The following is a 25,147-nucleotide window of genomic DNA, read 5'->3' on the forward strand; positions in this document are numbered from 1 at the left end:
AGTTTCTGGTACCTATATTTTCAGATTTTGATCCACCGCTTTCAATAAACCCGAATCTCAGATTTTGGAGAAATCTTGGCAGGTACTTCCATTTTCAGCATCTTGCAGAAATATCAGACAGTGTCAGATGGTTTATGTCGGTGGTAGCGTGCAAATGATAACACATGTACTTCACGATCCAGATTAAAGCCTGCGAGCTTCTGGTGTATTCAAAGGTCCATTGAGAAAAGGGGCTGCTGACCTGTGCAAAAGATAACACGTGTACGTCGCAATCCAGATTAAAGTCAGTGCGCTTCTGCATTCAGAAAAGGGACCGCTGACCCAAAACGTTGTGAGCTTAGGTTTTTGGCAAGGAATATCGGGATAGTTTATTCACGTTTTGTATAGTTTAATATGTCAGATTATGTTTCCTTAGGAAAGATCAAATAGCAGAACGATACTCTGTAATCTCGTAATACCCACGCTCCGAAAAGACTAATGAGACATCCATCACCCCGTCCACTACTTGTTAAAAATTGCTATGTCGCCAGGCAGTTTGTATTATTTAATTTATTTGTTTCGAGTGCAGCTAAAGTACTTATTTGTAGGTATCAGTTTAAAGTAATTATTCTGATTTAACTAATATTACTAATATCGCATAGCTTAATGTCTTACGATGTGAATGATTCATGAAAACCTCTTTAAAATAAATAATAACATCATCTCTAAATGATCCATAGTAGATAGTTGTATAACTGATCCTCTTCAAATTATCTCCCTCTCTTCTTGTAATCTCTTTCTTCAAGAGGATACGAAGCGCAGCACAGGTTACCCATGCCTAGCACCTCAAGTATGGCAGAGGGTGTCGTCCGCTTATGTTTAAGCCTGGATCAAGGAGATTTAAGTCTGTGACCGAATTAAAATGCTGACGTTTTTAAGGTCAAATTTATTTTGATAATAAAAAGATAAAGATTGAAGGATGTAACATGAATTGTACTAAAATATTGGCACGAGACAATATAACATTAAGTCATCTTTCTTTAAATTGCAGTTTACACGGCCACTTCTAACGCATCGGTGGCACCTCATAAACAACCAAAATCATTAAAACAAATCCAATTGTAATAAATGAAATATTCACTATGTGATGAACCACAAAATGATTCTAATATCGTCTTCGTATCTACTGACGGATGGACTAACTATATTAGGCATCGAATAAACGGTATTCGAATCCGCAGTCACCTTTCAGCTGTACTCTTCCTTACAAATTCTGATGTAGATACGAATATTTTCATGAAATTGTTAGAATACTTTTCACTGTTTGCAGGTTACCAAGAAGAAGAAGTACCGGTTTTCGTTGATTTTAGATGAACTTCGAGCAATCGAAAATGTGCCATACCAGACAGTTCTCCTGGAGTTTATCAACTGCATCATCATCTACACAGAAAAAATAGAGGAAAGGGTCAGGATCCGCAATGAATTTTTCGGTAAGTTTTCTGACATTCTCACTCCAATGAACGCCATCTGAGGTAACCACAAGTTGCATGGATACATATACAGTCATATAATGAACGAAGTCCTTACAGTGTTGGTAACAAATCTCTTTAACATTGGAGAAGTTTTGGACCTTGGACTCAAACAGATACCTAAGATTTAGTAATATAGATGTTAAACATGGTGACTATTGTAACCAAGTGAGTCGTGACTATTGGGAGGAGCAATCATTATTAAGGTCTTATTGTTCCGTATGTGACTTTTTAACAGTAACAACGTCATGGCGCTATGGGATATAGTATGGGAATTTAATGGGAAATCTAATTGTGAAATCGTTCTCACATCAGAACTTCCTTTTTTACACTAAGGTATTGAATCGAAACTTTTATGACAGATTTTAATACATAAAACTTGTTATTCATTTTTCCCGTTTGATTAAAGCATCATGATATTTGCTTTGCTTAAATTGATTTAAGTTCAATGGACATTCTAATTTTGTTTTTGAACTTGGAGAATAAAAGTGGCGTTACTTTCCAAGAGGACCTCTAAATGGGTATTTAGGGCTATATCATTTCATTTCATTCACTATTAAATATACTTACTAGCTGATGAAGGCAATTTTCCAAATCCCATTCAAGTCCCCTTCAACACAAAACCATAGTTCAAACGCGCTTTTGAATTTCACATATTCATTAAATTATTACAAACGGCCGTGATTTTGCTAATCTGCCATTTTATCAATCACAATGTATACATCTCCAATCGCTTACAATGCGCAAGGTGCATATCTTTACGACAGTAATTTGAAAAGGTTAATTCGCAAAGTAAATTTAACCTCAATATCTGGCCCACTTATCTCCACTTTTAAATAAATACGGGGTTTCTAAAGCCATTTGAGACAGCAAGAAGCAAGAATTACGAAAGGGAGTCAAGCCCTTATTAACACTTAAAGTCCCGATAAGGCGGGCTATTTGTCCCCAACCAGTCTGAAAGTGACGTGATATTTTTCAATTCTGGCGGCGTTAGCTGATACGAAGTGGACACTTAACAAGGCCATGAATTTTGTTAGATTGGTTTGCAGATTATTATATGCCCTACTTCCAAACTCGGTCGCGACCTGAATAAGCTATGTTCGTAACCGTCACCACGAAGATTGGAATAAAATGCCAAAACGTTAAAATGGCTACTGAGATTATTCGAATTTGAGAACACCCTCTTGAAATCCATGTTTTCAAGAGTGCACTTTCGTGTGTATTGAATATTTGTTGCACTGTCTTAAAATTAAGAGTCAACTTTTTATAATTTAGCAATTAAGGAAGTCAATTTTGAAATAGTTTTGAGAGTGCTTAAGAAAGTAAATTTAATATGGAATGTAAAGGTAACGGAAAACAAAGCACAAACTTGACGAGAGGAAGATAAAATCTAAGTTTGATTTTACGAAAAGCCACAAATGATATCACTGTATTATACTATTGTACTTGTCTTTCATGTTTGCTTAGCCTTACTGGTAAAAGTTGGTATTATTGTTTGATTGCTGAAAGTTTTCTTTTCGACATTGCTGTTATTTGTTTAGAATTTTAAAATTTGTTTAGAATTTTAAAATTGTGAATACCATGTTTCATGTCGATGTACACACGTACACTTACCCGAAAAATGAGACAATGCTAATACAGAGGGAAATGCATAATTTATCGCATAACATTTTACAACTGTTGTATTTTAAACTTCCCTTTAGTTTTTGGCTTACTTACATGTAGGATCGCGATTTGTTAGAAACTTATTAGTCATACTCTGTTGAAACCTTAATATTTTGTAGAACAGAAGTCTTCCATTATATAATTTGCGTATAAAATATGGGACAGATGTCTTCCACAAATATTTACTGGGCTGGGGAACTGGGCTGGGCGTAGGTTAATCAATCAAAAACTTGTTAATAAAGAGACGTGAAGTTGAAGCTTTTACTTACAAGTTATGTTATATTCAGATATCAAAACTGGAGTGATACAGTGACCTTGGAGTGATATCAGTGACTTTGTAGTGATATCAGCGAACTGTGTTTTGCTATACTTACTTTATATAGTATATAATCTATTTCGCTTGAGTTTATGAATTACAGAGGAATAATTTTATTACAAAAAAAGGTCAGCGAGAATTCAGGCGTGTAACGTACATGGTAGGAGATATGTGATAATGTGTTGGATCTCGTGCTCACACAAAGTGCACGTGATGGTGTAAGGATATACAGATTTGCATGCAGGTTGCAAGTCACTCAGCTCAATGAGACGGTGTGTGCGGTCGGGAGATTTTATTTTCCTCCAGGGTCAACATTTTACTCTAAATTTCGGTATCGAGTGTTTTGTATGACGAAGGCATTTTGGTTGTGATATGATCACTCGTGTTTATTTTATGGAGGAAGGTTTAAACATCGACAGTTATAGCTCTGTCTTGTGTAATGGTATCCCTATGAGAGGAACTCTGATAAAAGCTATTATCTAGAGACCACACAAAATGGACATCGCTCGTTTTTGTACGAAGAATTAAAAACAAATTTTATTTACAACTCTTGAGTTGCCATGCACACTTTCCGAAGGAAAACAAAACCCAGTCCTTCTGAAGGTGTACGCGATGAGAGGGCAAGGCGGCAAACATGGATCCTAAGTCGGTGGGCAAATTGCACATCTCCGTAGCTAGAATGTCTATGATTGTTGCTACCACGTGCATGACACTTACAATCCATCAGTTATGTCGTACCCATTTATCACAACGCCACTCTTTCTACAGAAGCTAAATTAAATTTTTGATCCTTCGAAGAACTGAGGTCAAATACATCGTAAAGAGGTACAAGTATCCAAATTATTGAATGCCTATAAAGAGCCCTTTTCTGTAACATTTTAGAAAATGTGAAGAAGAAAAAAAAAACGTGATGAAAATATGTATTCCAAATTGCACTAGAAAGAACGATATATCTGCAAATCGCTTCTTAGTCATGGCCTAGCTTGAGAGCTCTTTCTCTCGCAAGAATGTTTTCATACACATAATCTTAGAAAGTTGACGAAGATTTGATACTTGCGAGGGCTACATTTCAAATGTAGAGTCTCTGCACACCAAAAACAACGTACACTCGAGTCTAGAAACATTTTATTTTAAGGTGTGCACATTTTAATGTGTACATATTTCGAAGGACTAGTATTAGGCTATCTGATTTACTGAAGTTGTCCAATCTGTATGTTTGAGCTCTGGATTTGCGCGAGGGTTCGAGGCGCCCGAAGGCAATGTTCTTTAGTGGCGCTCCTACAGAGGATTCCAGGGGCAATGCTCTAATGATCTTCATGGTTTTTAAACAATATTTTTTACTGGCGCCCCTACTGAGCTACATACAACAGTTTTGTCAGTTGCCAACCTACCACCTCCTGCACCCCTACCCCACATAAATATAAACTTTGTGAAGAATTGGTCCCATTACACTTAGGTGAATGTGAAATACTAAGAAAATTTAAGTTAAGGTGAACGTAAAATACTTTAAAAAAATCCCTCATGACTGCGCCCACTTCGCCCAACGCCATGGGTGAAATTGCCCCCTCCCCTCCGCGCTTTTTTTGTATTGCTAATATAAAATTTCCTTCATTATCAGGCATTTGTTTCAATATAGTATACTTCATTTTACCTGGCAGACAAATCGACACATGGTAGTCATCTGATTACCTGGTAGCCAACTGGGCACCTGGTAGACAAGTGACCACATGGTAACCAACTGAGCACATGTTAGACATCTGAGTGAATGGTATGCAATTGAGCACCTGCCTGGTAGAAAACTGGGAACAATTCATTAGATTCATCAGCTAGATAAATTACTATGGTCTTACTCATTTATTCCTTCAGGTCAGTTGTCAACTTACCACGAAGCATGGACGATTGCCTGTGCTCGTTTTACATGGATTGTTTTTTGTTTGATTTTTAAAACAAAAGAGTCTTCAACAGAATTTTGAAAAACCGCAGATTTTTATAAATATAGAAATTACAGAAATGATAAAGATTACTCAAACGTCTTACATTCTTAACACACACACACACACACACACACACACACACACACACACATATATATATATATATATATATATATTATATGCAAATATTTTTCTTCATTTTTCAATTACTATTATAACTATTTATTATATACAGATAGTATTTTAAGATACGAATGTTTAGTCAAGTGCATGCTATTGCAGACGAGTAGACAGCTTTTTAAACGTTTACTTCATTTTTATTCATTTTAGTAATATATGAAAAAAATAATACATCACTTTCGTTTCTATTTGACCGATTCTACACTTTGTTTTTAATGCCATTCTCTTTTAACTGGCATCGCCTTTTGTATTCAGTTATCAGTTATTGACACCTTTGCTTTTTAATTTATTGAAAGGAAAGATTTAGTAATTTACAAATTCTTCTTTTCTTAGGACTAAAGCTTCAAGAAGTGATAAATCAACTTAGGTAAGTATAAGGATAAACGTTAAAATTTTAAGCTAGAACTTATACTCTGTGTGACACAGTTATAATATATAAACGATGCTGTACATTCATAGCTCATTATGTTAAGCTTTTCATAATGAAAACCAATATTCATGGTAAAATGGGAACTGTCACGAATGAATGTCGAACGTTTAAAGTAACTAACCGTACGAACAATAAAACCCTACCGGAAAATACCGGAAAATCCCTACCTGAAAGGATATTCAGCGAACCAATGAAAATGACTTTATAAACGGACTTGAATTCATACTTGTAAAATGGGCCAAATCTAGCTCGGAAAGAAAGTGTATTATTGTTCTGTCTTTCCATCTGTCAGTTTCTGTCTTATCTCTCAGCTATAGATTATTCTTGTGTTTTCGGATGTCTCTGGATCTTTACAGCTATCTTTCTCCTTCCCCCGCCGTAACCCACACATTTATTGCAACGTATTCTCTGCAATTGAGAGAGCCCATCTTCAAATAATAAAAGCCTAACTCAGAGAGAGTAATTTTCACCATCATTTGAATGTGATTGGAAATTTTCTCCTTTTATTATTAGATATTTGCGGTAAATAAGAAAAAAATTATTTCCGTGCCAGTCTGTGTATTGCGGTTAGTTTTCATGAATTCGTTTTTGAAAGCTAGATGAAAGAAGTTACCTGCCACTTTTTATTCTTCATTTTTAACATTCTTCCAGTTAATTCTGTGCGCCTAATTTTGGCGATGTATTGTCAATTTTGTTGGTTTACCTCTCTGAATAATAGCTATGTCCTCTCGAACCAATTATAATTCTGACGATATTCATCTCTCATCTTCTAGACAGCTAGTTTGTCCGACACTCCCTTCCAATTTAAACTAACGCAGGTTTAATTGTAGAATGGGCTATTTGACGATGCTTTTTCAGCCTGTAATTACTTTCAAAACACCCTTTAATCGTATTTTATCATAAATGAGTTTTTTTTTTTTTTTAGAGTATCAATATTCTGATAAAGACGCTACTTTTGTCGGATGTCTGGTTAAAACAGGTCACTTTGGATTCCAAAATATCTTTTCAGAATGGGTTATAAATAAATACCTTCAGATGAAAATTACGTCTTAATCTAAAATATGCATTGAACAGTATATATTGGTGAACAATGTCAGATTTTACAAATTAGTAGCATGGAAACGATGAGAAGATTCAAATTCACTGAATCGTTGACTTGTTTTGTGTCACCCTCGTTGACAAAGGAGTAATTTTGTCACTGACTGAGATCAATTCACTAACATTTGGCCAAATCAAAAGTACACAACTTAATCAATCTACATGAAGTTTAATACAGTGTCGTCCGTTTAACCTAGATTTTGTGGAAATCATTTGAAGTGACTGGAAATACGATTGCTTGTATTTCTTAATCTTTTCGTAATTTAATAGCGTTTATACGTGAAAGGGCGGTATAACAGTAACCCATTCAGGCTGTTTCTTAGAAGGTCTAGAAATAAATGCTTGCATGAATGACACCGAACAGCGTTACACCAGGTTAAATGCGGACCAGATGAAGAAAAGAAGAAAAAAAAAAAAAAACACTTTGTGCCCTAGTTTTCCAGTTATGAAAGTTTAAAGTCACATTACCAGAAGAAAGTAGTTGTCTGGTCATCTTTCATGAAAAGGTCTTTGGTTGTAAAAGCTTCGAAAATAAAACCAGAATGATTAAAAAGAACTGAGGCAAATGATAAGTAATTTACGGTTGGTGAGTCGTAATGATGACTCGCATGAAAGACTGAACCAAAACTAAAGAGGTTTTATATAACTGTGATTGGTAATTTAGTGATGTGAACATTAACTTATAGAAATGTGATTGGTAATTTAGTGGTGTGAACATAACTTAAAGAACGTCATATTTTCCTCCATTATCATTGTTGATAGTTCCATAAAACTCTTAATTCGTTACGTGTATGTATGCCCTGGCTAAAAGTTCAGCCCTGTCACAGTAAATCATTTTTGCGGGATATGTTGTACACTGCTATTTTAATGCTTTTAAAATAGTGTGTTATAACAGCATGTAAACAACGTGTTATAACATTATGTAAAGTGTAACATTTATGTCATCCTTTCCTGAAACAAAGCAATGACTACGCAAAGCAGTAAGGGAAGGATACTAACAAAAGAAGTCAAATATACAATTTTGATCTTTCTTTCTTTGATCTAAAATGTAAGATCTATAGTAGACCAAATTGAAAAATTGTGTCTGGAAAGGAGTTACTTTTGTAAAGGATCTGCAAGTCATCCTTAAAAAACATCTTTCTCACCGAAATCGTTTTACACGCCACTGGCTGCCTTTGATTCTGTGGCTAAGCGCAATGAGCGTAACAAAGTGTATCTCACCTCAGTGATGTTGTATGCAGGTAGGATAAAGGTATGGGAAATGAAATATTTCGTTAAATAAATCATAGGTTTCGTACATTTAGTTCAGCGGTACGTTTAGGGACGAAGAGAGCTTCTTTCACAAAAATATGCATGCACACACGTTGCCTAGTAATAACAACTGGGTGTAAGTCTATTTATTATTCGATCGATATATGGTCCAAGTATGCAGGGTAAATTTAAGAAGTATAAGTGCTGTCACTATTAATTTGTATCCATGACAGATTCTTAAATATATATAAATTTATGAATGTAAACAGTTTCATTGAAAACACCCCATATTGACTGTTACATATACATGTATATGAGAACACTTCTTTTAAACACCTCATTATAACAGACAGTTAGTACATACAGGCTCTAAATCCTTCCTACAACCATAGGCAACTGTTCGTGTTGTATTTATGATTATTCAGGCTGATGAGTGGGTTGCAATTTGGCGTGGAAAGCGTAACATAAATGCGCTTCACCACAGACAAATGTATTGAGTTGTTTAAAAATCCCCCCACCCGCTCTCTCTCTCTCTCTCTCCCCCCCCCCCCCCCCCCTCTCTCTCTCTGTACAAATGCTTTCATAAATTTCAGTCTTCGAGAAAGAGTTCAAACGGTTCTGGAAATACGAAGGTCTTGATCTACGTGTTTCTTTTAGTTCAAGAAAGAGTTAACGCATTGTCTGTCGCAAGCCACGGGCGATAATCTGCTTCGCTCCTTTATCATCTATGGCTGCCTATGCGGAGACTTCCTATTTTCGAATGAATATGCACATAACTGCTTAGCCGATTTTATTTTTAGCCATGTGACCTAACGTGACCTTTCACGCTGCTTGAATGGGTCAGTGTAAGTTTCTCTCCCAATCACAGTCACGTATCGATCGATAAAAGGGGAACTCCCATTAGTATGTTGGAAATTATTGCATTGTATTGTTAATTCCGTATTATTGTTTATGCGTACTCACGAAAAACGTGAAAACATCAGTACAGGCAGTCTCGGGTGTTAAATAGGCGGAGTTGATTGTCTTCTGTGACTTAAAGCGATGGGGTGTGCGTGATCTTTATGAAATAAATGTTAGTTGTGTTATTTTTTAAATTTGCTTTTTGTTATGTACTTTCCTGAGGGCTGTTCAGTTCTGTCAGGGTTAATCAGGTTGATTCTGAAATTATTCTTCAATCAGTTTTCACATAGGTGATATAATTATTGCGTAGAATAGATACTACTGGCAGTTGCTAACACTAGTCAGGTCTTCCACGGATAACCCGTATACATTTTTTGAGTCTATAAATTTAGCAACTCTTTTCATTTATCCTGTTTATTTCCAGTAAAATGTTCATGTGTGTAGGTAGCTATAATAAGCATATGCTAAACTTTTAAAGGTGTGCACTAGACCGATGTTCTTTTTATAGTTTGACGAGTTAGTCGGTAGACATGACTAATTAGTAGTTTTGATCCTAATTAGCTCTGTGTTTGAAAGATATATATCACGGCAGGTATTAATTACGCTGTTTAAAAAAAAAACGCGTTCTTCATATATGACAGCCTTCATGATAACATTATATTGTGGTCATATGACCTCATCAGGTAGGACCAACACCGGTAATATATATATATATATATATATATATATATATATATATATATATATATATATATATATATATATATATATATATGAGGATACGATTTTAGAGATTTTAAAAATGAATTAAGAATGCGCTGAACCATCAAATAATTGATTTATGTACTATTTAGTTATATTACTCATAATGAAACGAGACAAAATGTTCAATATTTTGGTTTCAAGGACCCAGTTTAATGAATGGAGCAATATTGTTATATCCATGTTCCATCGTAGACCTATTTCCAAGACTGTGTTCACGTTTTCCAAATTTGATCGATTCTGGGCAGCTAACTTTGTAAAACGTATGAATTTGTTCAAGTATTAGAAAAGCTAACGCGAAAACTTCAAAAAATTAATAATAAAACAGTAAATATACAGCAATGTTTTCAACTATATATATGAAATATGTATTTGATCTGTAATTTTTTTTTGGACAGAAAATATGCCGACCAGGATCAGAACTTAGCGGTGCAGTTGGATCTATTTGATGAGCATAAAGCTAACGATGATGAACAGCTCCCCGGAGTCAAAGGCGTTGATCTGAACAGCCCACTGGATGTATTTCATGCTATCAACAGTCAGGTATGAAACCTATTTGGGCCAAACCATTTAGTTTCGAGGTGGTTTGGGTGGGAGTTTATTTCGAACCGGGAATTTCGTTATTTTTTCTCAAGATAATGTATGATTTAAAACTAATATAATGAATATACATAGTTCTTTTTCAGATCATTACAAAATATTTTTGAATGCTATTTGAAGTTCCGAAATACGTTGTTGTTGTGGCTTGAACGCTAGTATTCAGCACACAACAGTCTATACACGGCGACATTATTCATCACACGATAGTTATACACGGCTGCATTGTTCAACACAGGATAGTCTCTATACACCGCGGCATTATTCACCACACGATAGTCTGTCTATACATCGCGGAATTATACAGCACACGATAGTCTGTCTATACACGGCGGCATTATTCAGTACACAATAATCTATACAAGGCGGCCATTATAACTGGTGGAGGAAGAACCTGAGAAAACACCCGTCAAAGTCACCAACCAACGTGAAGCCTTATTTAAATGCTGCATTGGTTGTGGAACCAACAGCACATTGGATGATTATATATATATATATATATATATATATATATATATATATATATATATATATATATATATATATATATATATATATATATATATATATATATATATATATATATATATATATATATATATCGTTGGCTAATTTTGTTCAATAAAATCTCTAGATCATTTATGTAAGACATGTATGATGTTTGATTTGTCATTACAACAACACATGTGGATGGAAAAGCGCCAATGCCAAAGAAATTTAACGTCATACATTCATGATCATTCTTCTAATCTGTGTAAGCTATCATGGTTGGCAATATGTTGCTAAATAATAAGATACAAAAACAAGGAGTGGTCACAACGATCCACATTAGCATATTCGGTATATGCTCCATTAATCTTCAGGTCGTTACACCTTATTGATAAAAAAAAAGACCCATTGGGAATAGACCAGAAGCACACCTTAATTCAAATAACGATCAACATACAAAGAAACTAGTATGGGAGTAAAGACATGCCCAATTAATTTTAATTTACTTTCACTATGACTGATCTGCAATAATGATAACATTCTTATTCATTGAGAAACCTCTTTCCCTTCCAATATTTAATTGGGTCAATCATTTTTGACTATTTACTTAAAACTTGTGTCACGGTACATATGAATCATGGAATGACAATTGTCAACAAACCATTAAGACAGATTTTGTAACCCATTTTCCTCAAAGAATCAACCCTGTGTCTTGTTTTAATACCATACAAAAAAAAGTTCCATGATTGTAGTCTATACAGGTCTTTCCTTAGCGCATTTGGGAATTGCAGTGGACTGGGAAATAGGTTTACATGCAATTAAATAGCTTATTCACGTATGCATATAAATTTCCTTGTGGTCCATACCATATATATTGCACAGGTAGCAAATGTTATGGGTACAGTTGAATTTGCTTATACATTAATGGTTTGAATATTCAGTGACCTTTTTGTAAAATGCATGGACAACATAAAAATTGTAACAGGGTAGAAGCTTCGGTGTTTTTGCACGATCTCTCACGGGAGAACTAATAATTTTTGCATCATGGCTCTAAATCCCAACCTCAATGAGAAATATATTTTTGATTAAAAATAACGTTTCAACTCACATATGCTGTGAAGCAAATTTGGCACTTACTATTTTTACAAAACTCGACTAGTTTCTTTTGAATTTGCGTAGCGAAAGAATTTATCTATTTTAAATTTTACTGAAATAAATACTACTACTACTACTAATATTTCTACTACTACTACTACTACTACTAAATTATTATTATTATTATTATTATTATTATTATTATTATTATTATTATTTAAAAGCTTCTGCGTACATCTAAAATGATTTAGATTAAAAATTAGCCTTTATTCCTGAGAATATCTTTCTGTCTTTGCCCTCCAGCTAATGTTTGTCTCTAATATCGACATCCGTCCTACTGTCCATGTGGCCACACTCAGTTCAGTGATGCAGCAGACGATTAAATTAAGTGCCTTTTTATTGCACGTATCTCTTGCCATCTTGTGTAGGCACTTATCAATTGATTCATCCGTTCCCTCGAGGGTCATTCAAGACTATAGAGTCAGGCCTTCTTAGGGCGGTTGATAATGTGTGGTCGGTCGAAAGATGGCCAACAGTGAGTGTGGATAATGAATTGCCCATTGCCCACTGCTGGTAAACTCGCAAGGCCGGTTTGTTTTGGCAGATATGTTTCGTCCTTCACTTAATAGCGGCCATAGGACGTTCTTTCGACTAGTTTTACAGCCTAACGTTAGCAACGAACTATCAATATTGTTCCTACCTTTCATAAAATGAAAATTCTAATCCTTTGATCATTTCATCATTTTGATATTCAGCTGTGTAATGGGTCCTAAAGTGAAAAGATGTTACTTAAGAATTGTATTATATACTTCATTAAGATGGATGGAACGCATTAAAATAATTTTGAACACAAGTTTATAAGTAATGGCTCCAAAGAAATTGAAAGCTGCTGCCAAGTTCCATAAATGTACCTTATCTTTGTAAAGTTTCTGCTTCTTAATTACATCCTCAAATTAAATATTGCCCAGTATACTAAAAAAAGGCACACAACGATATAAACAAATCTTTGTAATTTCTCTGTTTCTTTGCTTAGGATACTTGTTTTAGCATATCATATTTGATAAATTATACATTTACCATTTCTTCTTTCAGATATCCGACACCCCACAAGAGATTCATTTTTTGACTGTTTTACAACATTTGTTGAAAATTGATGCAGCAGATTCTAATAGTGAAACAATATGGAACGTAGTTGAAAATGTTGTTTCGAAAGCTACTTTAATAGAATCTGTCGACGACGCAAATAAACTAGTCCTGTCTTTCAACAAGAGACTTGACAAAGCTAATGACCTAAAATGCACATGTTCTTGTCACAAGGAGGACGTTGATAAAACACACGTTATTTCTCCACGGAGGAAACATTCTACTGGAATGCCGGATTCATTTCCAACAACTACTGACAGTTTTCAGTCAATAACGCCATCTGGTTCTAGCATTGCTCCACTACAAACCTCTCTTCCACCACCTCCACGTCCCCCTGCGCCCCCTGCACCAGGTTTGGTTCCGCCACCACCACTCCCACTAGGGGGTGCTCCGCCCCCACCCCCTGCCCCGGGTGGACCACCACCTCCTCCACCATTCGGTAGCTCACCAAGTTTACAACAAATCAGACTTCCTCAACAGACAACTCCAAAGCCCAAAACGAAAATGAGGACACTTCAGTGGCAAAAGATTCCCGTAAATAAAGTGGTTGGCAAGTCTAATGTTTGGACTATGGGGGGAAAGATATTCAATGGATACGTGTCCAAAATGGATTATGAAAAAATTGAGGAGTTGTTCTCGGTAAATCAAGGAAATTCCGTTGACAGCAAATCACAAAATGGAAGTACCAGTTTAATAGAAAAGAAGAAGAAGGATCCGACAGAGGTATGATTATTATATTCTTACATTCCAGAGGAGTTTTAAATATTGCCAATACACCTTTCTAAATCTCCCCTTTATCTAGCTATTGTTGCATCGTTTACATTACTGAGATAATACATCTAATAAGGATCTGGGACAGGCAAAGTGTGACCGAGTAATAGTCACAGATTAAACAGTAAGAAGCATGCACCATTGATATAGTAGTTATTATACATGCGCTGATTGCATACATGTCCATTGACAATAGGTTAAAATGTATTGCTGTTTAAATAATGGTACATATGTTTAGGAAAATATTACTACGCTACTTAATCTGTGTCAGACTGGCTTAACGCTGAATATATATCTTGCAATACGGACGTTTGTTTCTTTCTGGTTCTCCTTCTTGAGAAATAGATTTCCAATAACCAAACTGAGATCGTGTTCAATAGATACAATCAATTTTCCAATGACCAAACTGAGCTGTTTCTAAACTGATACGTGTAGCTCTAATGATCCAACTTAGATCTTACTTGACAGATACATGAATGATATCAATGACAAGACTGATATTTGATCTGACAGATGCATGTAGCATTCCAGTGACTAACAGTGTCCTAAAACATGTAGCTTTCCAATGAGCAAACTCATATTCATTGGTTGAGTCCTGGAAGTGTTTAACTATGTAATCGGGTATGTGAACTTTCCAAAAACAGGTAGATAGTTACATATCACCTGTACCCCATATATCGCTATTAGGCAGGCTATATTTTTCATCTCGTTGCCTTTTTAGGTGATTCAAGCAATGTCAGTGACAAAATTGTCTTAAACAGGTACAATTTATTTGAGATATACACTGTATACTCCAAAGCATAGTTCCCAATTGTTTCAATGGTTAATCCAGATTATTGGAAAGTTTCTACATTGTTGTATGTATGTTTTCACATCCGCTTCACTTTACAACGTCTTCTATCAAGCAAAACAGGACGATGATGAGACGTAGTTTTAAGTAAAGTCGGAGCAAGTTATCTTCGTGTTATGCTGAACGTCGTAGTTCGATATTAAACTGTTAAAGCTGAGGAACCCATACTAAATTCCAGTTAAATCTTGCTTGATTCTTTTTTAAAATATTGAACTTACAACAGGGAAGCACTTTCAGAATATTATAATTAAATTCGTAGAAAGTTGTATTTAACATTGATTTAAAAAAAAATCAATATAGTGCATATTATACACAGTTTAAGAACTATAGTCTTCCGATTGCCACCAGGTCATGTTCTCGGTATGCAGTGATTACTTCTCCTCATGTAAATCCTTCTTTTGCTCTTCTTCAAGCTAACACGTTTCTGGGATTCAGACTATAGTGACCAAGACCCAACGGACAAAGTGGTAAAGGCATCCCACATTATATCGGTTTCAAACAATACCAAGGAACCAAAAGTTGTACACATGCTAACCAAATTATTCTCTTGTACCACTTTATATTTTATTTTTTAGGATAATCGTCAGCTGTCTGGTCGTTTACCCACAGCTGTGGACGAACGATGATAGAATTTATATCCGTACATAGCATATCTATCATATTATTAGAATCAAAATTTCGTCTGCAGTTTTGGGTATACGCTGATGGAATTTCTCTTATGTGCATGTAACTCCTATGTGCATTGTGCAATCTTGATGTATGCTATATTTCTCCTTTAGCATCCAAAATCTTTCAATTTTGCACAAACTAAATATAATTCTGAAATTGCTTCTCGTTATTTCTTAGAAGGAATTTTCGACTTTTAAACATGTAGGTTCGTTCATAACATGAAGGAGTTTTTAGTATGGCAGTTTTCGACCCTGTCTTATAACACCTTTGGACATTTATAGCACCTTTGGAAGAGTTTCTGCGTACATAATAATCTAATATGAGTTTACAGAAAAACTCAGATGTCTTTGTCTAAAACAAAACTATGGTTGGAATTATGTTAGTACATACATTATCAAGATTGTACATTGTTGTGGACAATAGCTCCATATAACCAAAACATGTCTAACCCAATTGCATACCCCTGTATAAATTTATGTTGTTTATATACAGTCTCTATATACTGAATCATATGTATGTTCATATATCTATTGACCTTGACAAGTTTATATTTTTGGCATAAAAATGAAAATTACATTTGTTTAATATATTGACGTTCAAGTACTGCAAGATTTAAAATGTAATAAACCTTTTTGTCGAATAGAAAATATAATTCGTGCTGTTCAACGTGTTCGACCACATTATGACTCATTTAGTTACGATACATTCAAACAAAATATGTTCAGAAATCTGTATACTAGACACCTCTATTGTGAGGAGGTAGACATCGACATATTCGTTAAAAGTTACCTCGTTTGAATTATATCTGTTAACCTCTTGTCCTTGAAATCTATGTATATTAATTTATATTTTCCGTTTTTCGACGAGAATCATATCGTAAAGGGCATTGATCTCGTCTAGTCGTGCAACAAGCACAAAAATGTATTATACAATCCTGTTCAATATACAATATTTGGATATACCTAATCCTATTCAAATGATAGTTGCTTCTCCAACAGTTTGAGAATTAAGATTTTCGTCTGCTGAATGTAACACTGCTGTCAAGAATTCTTTGCACTTCAAATAACTGAAAATCAATTTGTATCAGAAGTCAACAAAAAAATAACCTCTTAATGTGTTAAGTTTAGACATGTATAAATGCACACAGTATAACATAATTGCACACCATATAATATAATTCCATATTGTGTTGATAACACGTGGGTTGTACACTCATAATACTTTGTACTCGCCAGTATAAAGAAATGTCGCAATAATGTTTGTCAACAATATTCACATAAGAAGCTTTAATCAAATATTATTGCTAAAGTAATACTTTGAATGTTTTCATCGGCTGCACACCTTATGTTATATATTTTTAAAAAATGCAAATTGGAAATTTTAGTAAAGAGCATTAATGCGACATCTACGTTTCTTGCATGGTGAAAGTGCAAACATCTGCTTATGAATTAAACTGTCACAAATGTAAGGTTACATTATATTTTTTGAAGGCAACCAAAATATCACAAATGTGTTATACAAACACTCAGAAAATAATAAAATTGTAAGAAGCGAAGCAACGCGATATATTTCAGAAATAAAGTCTCGAACATCATTCTCAGTATCACCGAAGAAGTAATTAGTGTAATTGGAATATCAACGCATGCGTACAACATGATTCAACCTTTTGAGGATAATACCATGAATGTATTCGAAAGGCATGCATATAGATTTCTCACTTCATGGTCGATATGCATACGTAACGTGCAGAGGTATATTTAATACTCAATTTTATGCCTTAGATATCGGCGTATTCTCTTCCGCCCTGTCCTAGTCAAGTTCATTAAAGAACTATTTTTATGTCTGGGAAACCTGCACTTTATTACTCTCTGGAGACACTAGAGTGCATATCACCAGTCAGGAAAGCAAATTGATTTTCTCGTCATACTTCTAACCTGAAAGTTTGATTACCAAAGGTGTGCAGAGTTCGTGCAGTAGAACAATGGTTGTCCTTACATATATGTCTATATGGTTTTTAAGCAAAGGAGATATTACGTGTGACTAGATACAAATCGCTGTCATGGTATATAAAGTAACACATTCTTGAAATAACATTTAGTAACAGAAAGAAAGCATTATGTAGTAATTACACCGCCTTCCTTTTACCAGTATGAGTCATTGCAACGTAATGATATTATGTAGCCGTTGTTGCATATCACGTTGCACAATTTGTTTTTAGGCATAATTGCGAAGATATATTTCAGCAGTTTTTTTAATAAACTGAGTTTTTAAAAATAATAACGTTTTGTAATGTTTGAGGAGGCAACTTACTTAAACAATGAAAATTGATGAAGCAGTATTGCATGAAAACAGCAAAAATAAGTATATATATATATATATGCATGCGTAAATGCTTCAAAGTAGTTACATGTTATTGAAATGATATAATTGAAAAATAGGCATATGCAACACTTATATTTGCCAAATGTCTATTTCTTGTCAGGTATATTGTTGTATTTGGTTTCAAATTGAGAGTTATATGGAAATTTTGCATGGGGAGTAGGACTTCATGAACAAGATCCTAAGGTTAACACGAGCAATTTGAAGCTACGCGATATATACACCGTGATTCTCATTGTTTGCATCAAACGGCAAGTGTTAGGTCGGATTGCTTTTTCTCATGTGAGGTCGCATGCTACCTCGTCATTTTATGGTTTATAACATAAAGCAGTAAGGGAAAAAAGGACTTACGGACTAATGTAAAGACAAGGCTGCACACTGAATATACAAGACTGCTACTTCCCATTCGGGACATATGTAATCTCATATCAAGCCAAACAGAGAACCCGATTCTTCCTATAAAACATATATTTATAAATGGTTTATCTTCAGTTTCACCACATTACCTTCCTGGTCACTGTAACCTAAATCCAATTTCCAGAAAGATTCGTCTGAAAACTGTAGCTTCACACGAAGTAGACGTGAAGGATATATGCTGAGCGCATGGTTAGACAAAATAATAATAAGTTAAGTTCTAAGTCTCCATACCTGATTGTATATGCGTTCTGCGCACTTCACACACATCTGCTTTGTGCGAGGCTAGACAGTGTGAAAGTTCTCAGAAAAATCAATCCATTAGACCGGTTTTAGGTTATGGTGACAAGGAAAGGAATGTACTGCAATTTAAGAGAAATCATTTATGAAGAAATATATCATAGCAAAATGACAGTGTCTTTATGATGCTTGATGTGAGATTGGAGAATCTCCAAACGTTGATGATTCCTCTCATGTACTTTTCTTTACATTTGTCCTCAGGCCCCTTTTCTACAACTGGTGTATGGTGTATAACGACCAAAGAATGACGCAGCCTGCTGTTTTGGTGACACAATTGTCGGCCAAATAGCGCTCAGTGACCGCCATTTTTGTACAAAGCTCCGCAACGGGAGTGTTAGTTATGGACCGACAATTTTACCTTAATCGGGACAAGTCCTCAGTAAAATGAAACAAGATAACCTGGATCTTTGTGAACGAGTGGAATAAAAGTACTTATGCAAAGCGATACATCTACACGAAAGTCAATTAGTTTAGGAATAGTTACGGTAAACCATGTACTAAATTTTATCTTAGGAACCTTGGTAGATGTTCGTCTTTTGAAGGACGACCATTTTATCGTGTCTGAAAGTTGGAATCAACTTGATCCTACAAATGTCCAACTTAACTGGAACTCTGAAATTCAAATTAGGTAGGATATATGAAGATTTTATGCGATACGGAGTTTTTACAACTAATCGGGTTAGGAAAAGTCCATTACTACCGGAGTTCAGTAGGAATTCATTATTGAATGTTAAATATTGACTATAAACATTTCATAAACCATTTAAGATCATACGGTAATGAATATTCGTTTTGAGAAACGGTTGAAGTTACTTATTGTTGGATATTCCGTTTAAATCGGTATATACAGGTCTTTGGTTAGGCATTCCAGACTGTTGTTGTTGTTGTTGTTGGGTTTAACGCCATTTTTCAGCACGATAGGCTATACATGGCGGCCAGTATTAATGGTGGAGGAAGAACCCGGAAAACCCCGGAAAGAACCACCGACCCACGAGAAGCTACTGGCAAGCTTTCTCACATGCCCACATTGGCTGAATCTTAGACTCGAACTGCCGCAGACAGAGGTGAGATGGCAGTGATCCGTAACGAAGAGCGCTTTAGACCACTCGGCCACTCGGGGCCCCTCCATTCCAGACTGAATATCATATGTAATCACAAGCCATCACAATGAACACGGATATGCTAACAAGATTTAGACAATAAATTTCATTTCTTGTTATGTACCAAAATACCTTCAAAACCATGATATTTCTGATAATATACAAAATAATGACATACCAATTTTAGTTTTTCGTGTGAACTTGCAATCACTTATAATACAGCATATATTACACCGTGTTTTTGACACAAACATAGTTATTTGTTGATAACAGTGTTATAGTCATATGCAATAAACTAGCAAATATTTAGTTCGTTATTGGCAGGGTTACAAACTTACATAAACGTACAAACTAATTGAAATAGGAATAAATAATTAACACTTCTACAGAAGTACATGAGCGTGAAATTTTAGCTGATGCTAATCCAACCATCCAATTTTTTTTAATTAGCATCTTCACAGACTTATTTAACGACAAATACTATATAAGGCATACGCTACGTACAACACTGTCATAACTATAGATATATGACTAAGCATTGTCTGAAATGGATTTTCCTTTGCCAGGTGAACCTGCTGGATGGGAAGAAGAGCCTCAATGTCAATATATTCCTGAAACAGTTTAAGGGCATGTCCAATGAAGATATAGTGCAATCACTGAAGGAGGGGAGGAGTGAAAACTTTGGGGTGGAGAAGCTGAAAAGTTTGCAGAAAATATTACCTTGCCAAGAGGAGGTTGGACATTTATCTTGTAGACTCTTATTTTCAAATTATCCGAAACTTGGATATCCTACCCATGAATGATTTTGTCCATAGGAAATAGTATAAATAGCAATATTGTTCAATCTCTGGGAAGTTTTAGTGATGAAGAAATGCAAACATTTTTCTTTCCCATTTAGCCATGTACAGCCTAACTTAGTAATCATGTTTACTCTGATTTTTTTTTTTAAATTATGGAATACCTGATGTATGGATCTTATCAATCTTTCATTCCGTTCAATATACACTGTATATGGTTAATGTTGAAGGTTATATTTGAATGAAAATCACAATTTACTGATTTAAAGTATTCGATTATTTTAGTATGATGATAATTAATAATATACTTATTTTAAATTTTGTGTATATTTCATAAACATACCATGAAGTAATATGTCGGTCTTGTATTAGAACACATTGTATCTCATTTAAATTTACATATTTCCAACCATGTATCATTTACCCTGGAAATAATATTTTAAACAGCTTGAGATGCTACGGGATTTCAAAGGTGACAAGGAGAAGTTAGGGATGGCTGAAAAATTCTTCTTTTGCCTCATGGGTCTTCCCGAGTGAGTATTTTCTGTCTTTAGCTATCTGTCTATTTAGATTGTGTAACATTTGTCTATCTGTTTTACTCAAATTAAGTAACGACTCTTTCTACGAGTTTAATTGAACAGAGTTATTTTCTCATTTTAAATAAAAATGGATACTGACTTTCTTTATGTGTCTTTGGATGGATGGAGGATACATGGCTGAATAGATTCTTCAGTATATTCGTTGGTTTTGCACGATTTATTCATTCTAAATACTTATATAATTTAATAGCTTCTATCAAACGTTTTTATCGGAATATTCTTGTCTTTTACTAGATTTCAGTTACGAATTGAAGGGCTGACGATTAAGGAGGATTTCAAACTGAATATAGAAGAAACAGGGAATTCGATCGATTTAGTTATAGAGTGCGCCAAAGGTAATGGATACATTCTTCACTATGCGTACAAAATCCCTGACTGCACACTATATCGTAGTATACAATTATAATATCAAGTAAGGTTGCAGCTATCAGAAATACCAATCAGGGCAGAGCTTTATAGGATTATGTAACTGACATGCAGGATTTAATTACCTGGATAACAACAAAGGAATGGAAAGTGTTGCACCAATAATATCAATAAATAGGAAATGCAGGTATTCCAATACAGTTTGTTGTTTGGAGATCTACTGCTTTGTGACATTGGCCCAAGACTTGTTGTCGCTCTTCCTCCTTCACTACTACACAAGTCATAGTCTTCAAATAGTGTCTCACCTTCATTTACATACCTGTAAATACCAATTATTTTTCAGCAACAGTACTATATTAATGCAAACTAGTTGAGAACATGACCCAGATTTCACCAAGATATGTATTAAAGACAAGCCTAGAGCACCCCTCCGGTGGCCTCAGTGGTTATAACGTCCGTCTCGAACGCGGTAGGTCGCGAGTTCGAACCTCGGTCGAGTCATACCAAAGACTTATAAAAATGGTACCAACAGCTGCCTCTCTAGGCGCTCAGCATTAAGAAGTCAGCGTTAGGACTAGTCGGCCTGGTATCAGGATAATATGACTGAGTTGGACATCATGCTACATGTCTGCGGCATGATGCCGCAGTGCTAGACATCACTATAAACTGTCACACTGCAAACATTTGAACAATATGACTGAAATTGTTTTATAACTACGTTAAAAATCCAAATCAGACACACACACACACACACATGTCTCGACTTTCGACGTTTTTAACTGGTTATTTTTAGTTTATTCGTCAGTTTAAGTTAAATCAGATACGATGATTTTAATTAAGGTTCAAGTTTCATTAGTTAAAATTCAAGATGCGTCTCACTTTTTAAAAATAGAACTTAGTCTTGACTCGGACTTGAATTTTGAATTAGGTCTGACCAAACAAGTCTTAATTCGATTTTAACTATAAAACATATAGATCGTTATAGGGTCTGACCGTACGCAAGCTTTTAATTCTTCTAAACCTTTCTTAGTCATATTTTGCTCGACATTGAAGTAGCTTCATTGAAAGATCTGATTTAGCATCAAACTTTTCTCAGTACATATTGGCAATAAAATTACAAAACTATGCATTTTGATAATAAAGATAGTTCTTTGTGATAATAATTACTATCCACGAACCTTTGGTCCTGCAACATATAACTAACTCTTTGTTGAAGAAATGCCCTCTTATTTTCGTCCATGATTCAATACTGTGAGTCATTGCTTATGTACCAATGATGGTAATTGATTCGATAGGTCTAAATTGGTTCGTCATATTTGATCTAATAACAAATACTATACTGAGCGTACCTTAACTTGTGATCCTTTTGAGGGTAATAACCCTTGGCTTCAATAGCAGCTCTGTTGACTATTGACGATCTCGCCATAACACAAGTAATAAGGTCATAGAACGTTGCCAAACTGAAAAGGCAACGCCTAAAAACTTCATTTACATAAATGTCAAAAATAGGCCTAAGCGTTTAGAGCTTTCTTGCCTTACTTAGATTTTTGTTTTGAAAATTACTATTGTTACAGGAAACAAAAAAATATGCTGTGTAATGCAACGAGATTGATTAATGACTAATAGAACACTTGCTATTACTCACTATGTACAATCAATTACAAAACAAGCAACCGTGTTAAAGCTATAATCCTGGACGTGAGTGACAGCAAGAGCGTCACAACTACACCGCCATATTCGAAATATAATAATAATAATAATAATAATAATAATAATAATCACAAAAATGAGAGAGAAAAAACCCCACTAACACATGAAGACCAATGTTAAGTCCATTGTTACATTGAAATAAGAGAAGGGACTAAATTATGTGTTCATTTTTTGCAGATATTAAAGAAAACAAAAAGCTTCAAGAAATCTTGTATTTGGTTCTTTTGGCTGGAAATTATTTGAATTCGGTAAGTTTAATATATTTAGTCTTCGTTGCTAACTCTAACAGGTTGAATCACTTCAGTCTTCCGGTGTGCTTTTAATCCATCTGTACTTGATTCAGTAATCTGATCAGAAAAGCTAACTTTAACCGTATATCTGTCTGTCTGCGCTTCATAGTCATATTCTGACAGTATTTTGTCTCGTTGTCTCTTTTTACGAACAGTTCTTTTAGTCGGCATCCATATTATAAATCTGACGGGACAAATGTAAACTACATAATAGAAATATATGAAGACAGATCATGCCGGCACAGATGTATACATTTTTCTATACACTTATTTCTGCATGTCCGAAGGAACTGAATTGCAGCAAGGTTTTTAACTATTTTATTGATGTTGATGAAAACGTATAGGTAAAACTGCAGTACACACAATAGTTAGAGTTCTTAAAAATATTAGCAAAGAATTAACATAGTTATTTCTTTTCTTACCTAAACATGTATTTATTTATTTCCACCAGGGTAACTACGCAGGTGACGCTGCGGGATTTAAGATGTCTTCCCTGCTAAAGCTGACGGAGACCAGGGCAAACAAACCCCGAATGAATCTTCTGCATTTTGTAGTCATGGTAATGCTAATTTTATGTAAGAAAAATGTGTGTGAAACTTACCTCCAAATTATATACAGTTATTTTTTAAGTTGTATTTTATAACGTTTTCATGATTCATATAAAATGTACTCATGGAAAAACACAGCTGCTACAAAATTAACCAAGAACACTTTCTCTGCTTATGCAAATTAATGCTATGAAGCAGAAGTACTTAAAACGTGATAAATGAAACGCTGTCCTGTCTAAAAGTTTTAAATAGTTGCTGATTAGACATTGCTGCATGCATGATGTTTATAGGGCATTTTGATATGACCGTTATGTTTGCAGTTTTATTATTCCAGCAAGCAGAAGAGAAGAATTCATCACTACTATCCTTCCCAGAGGAAATGAAATTCATCAAGGATGCTTGCCAGTAAGTTTTTCTTCTTTTCTTTCTACCCAGGGGATATGCCATCTTTGGATAACTATTGTTTAATTTCTATGTGTCGCATTTTCAAATGATTTCAATGAACAGGCCCTGGAATAAGTGGTCGGAAAACTATACAACAAAATATAACTGTGCTAAAACACGGAATACCAATTATTAGGTAATGTAAACAATCTTTCCTACCTCAAAAGCAAGGAATTAATGTATAAGATTGGATAACTAGTCTGTCGTAGTTTCCATCACAACTCTTGTGTTCATTTATACCTTAAAATGGTTCAATTATGCTGCACCCAACTTACCAACCGACCAGGCAGGAAACACCAGCAACTTTGAAGTTGCACATCAGTGATTGATTTTATTAACAGTTGCAAAAAGGTTGTTGGCCGTATGTATCATACCAATTTAGCTAAACGCCTTTCTCTATGACAAACCGAGGGAGTCTAAGCTTACATTATTAAAACAAAGTAATATTATATACCATATTAACATACTTAGGTGAAGTTCGTCTTTTTCGGTCGCTTCTACTTGTGTAACATTGTCTTCTCATCTATTTATAAGCAGAACAT

General features: G+C 34.8%; 1 protein-coding gene across 1 annotated transcript in view; it reads left to right on the plus strand.

The window, feature by feature from the left end:
* The window catches only part of LOC149797050 (uncharacterized), a 77,232-nt gene that overhangs the window by 41,662 nt on the left and 10,423 nt on the right, over positions 1–25,147 (plus strand). The window contains exons 3-12 of the mRNA XM_089961720.1: positions 1,310–1,469; positions 5,937–5,970; positions 10,443–10,587; positions 13,318–14,091; positions 20,418–20,585; positions 21,096–21,181; positions 21,482–21,582; positions 23,501–23,571; positions 24,065–24,172; positions 24,496–24,566. Coding sequence (XP_089817846.1) covers positions 1,310–1,469; positions 5,937–5,970; positions 10,443–10,587; positions 13,318–14,091; positions 20,418–20,585; positions 21,096–21,181; positions 21,482–21,582; positions 23,501–23,571; positions 24,065–24,172; positions 24,496–24,566 — 1,718 coding nt within the window. The remainder of the gene's footprint in view (positions 1–1,309; positions 1,470–5,936; positions 5,971–10,442; positions 10,588–13,317; positions 14,092–20,417; positions 20,586–21,095; positions 21,182–21,481; positions 21,583–23,500; positions 23,572–24,064; positions 24,173–24,495; positions 24,567–25,147) is intronic.

This window comes from Sinohyriopsis cumingii, chromosome 6, assembly GCF_028554795.1.
Source record: "Sinohyriopsis cumingii isolate HCF-2022 chromosome 6, ASM2855479v2, whole genome shotgun sequence".
NCBI lineage: Eukaryota > Metazoa > Mollusca > Bivalvia > Unionida > Unionidae > Sinohyriopsis > Sinohyriopsis cumingii.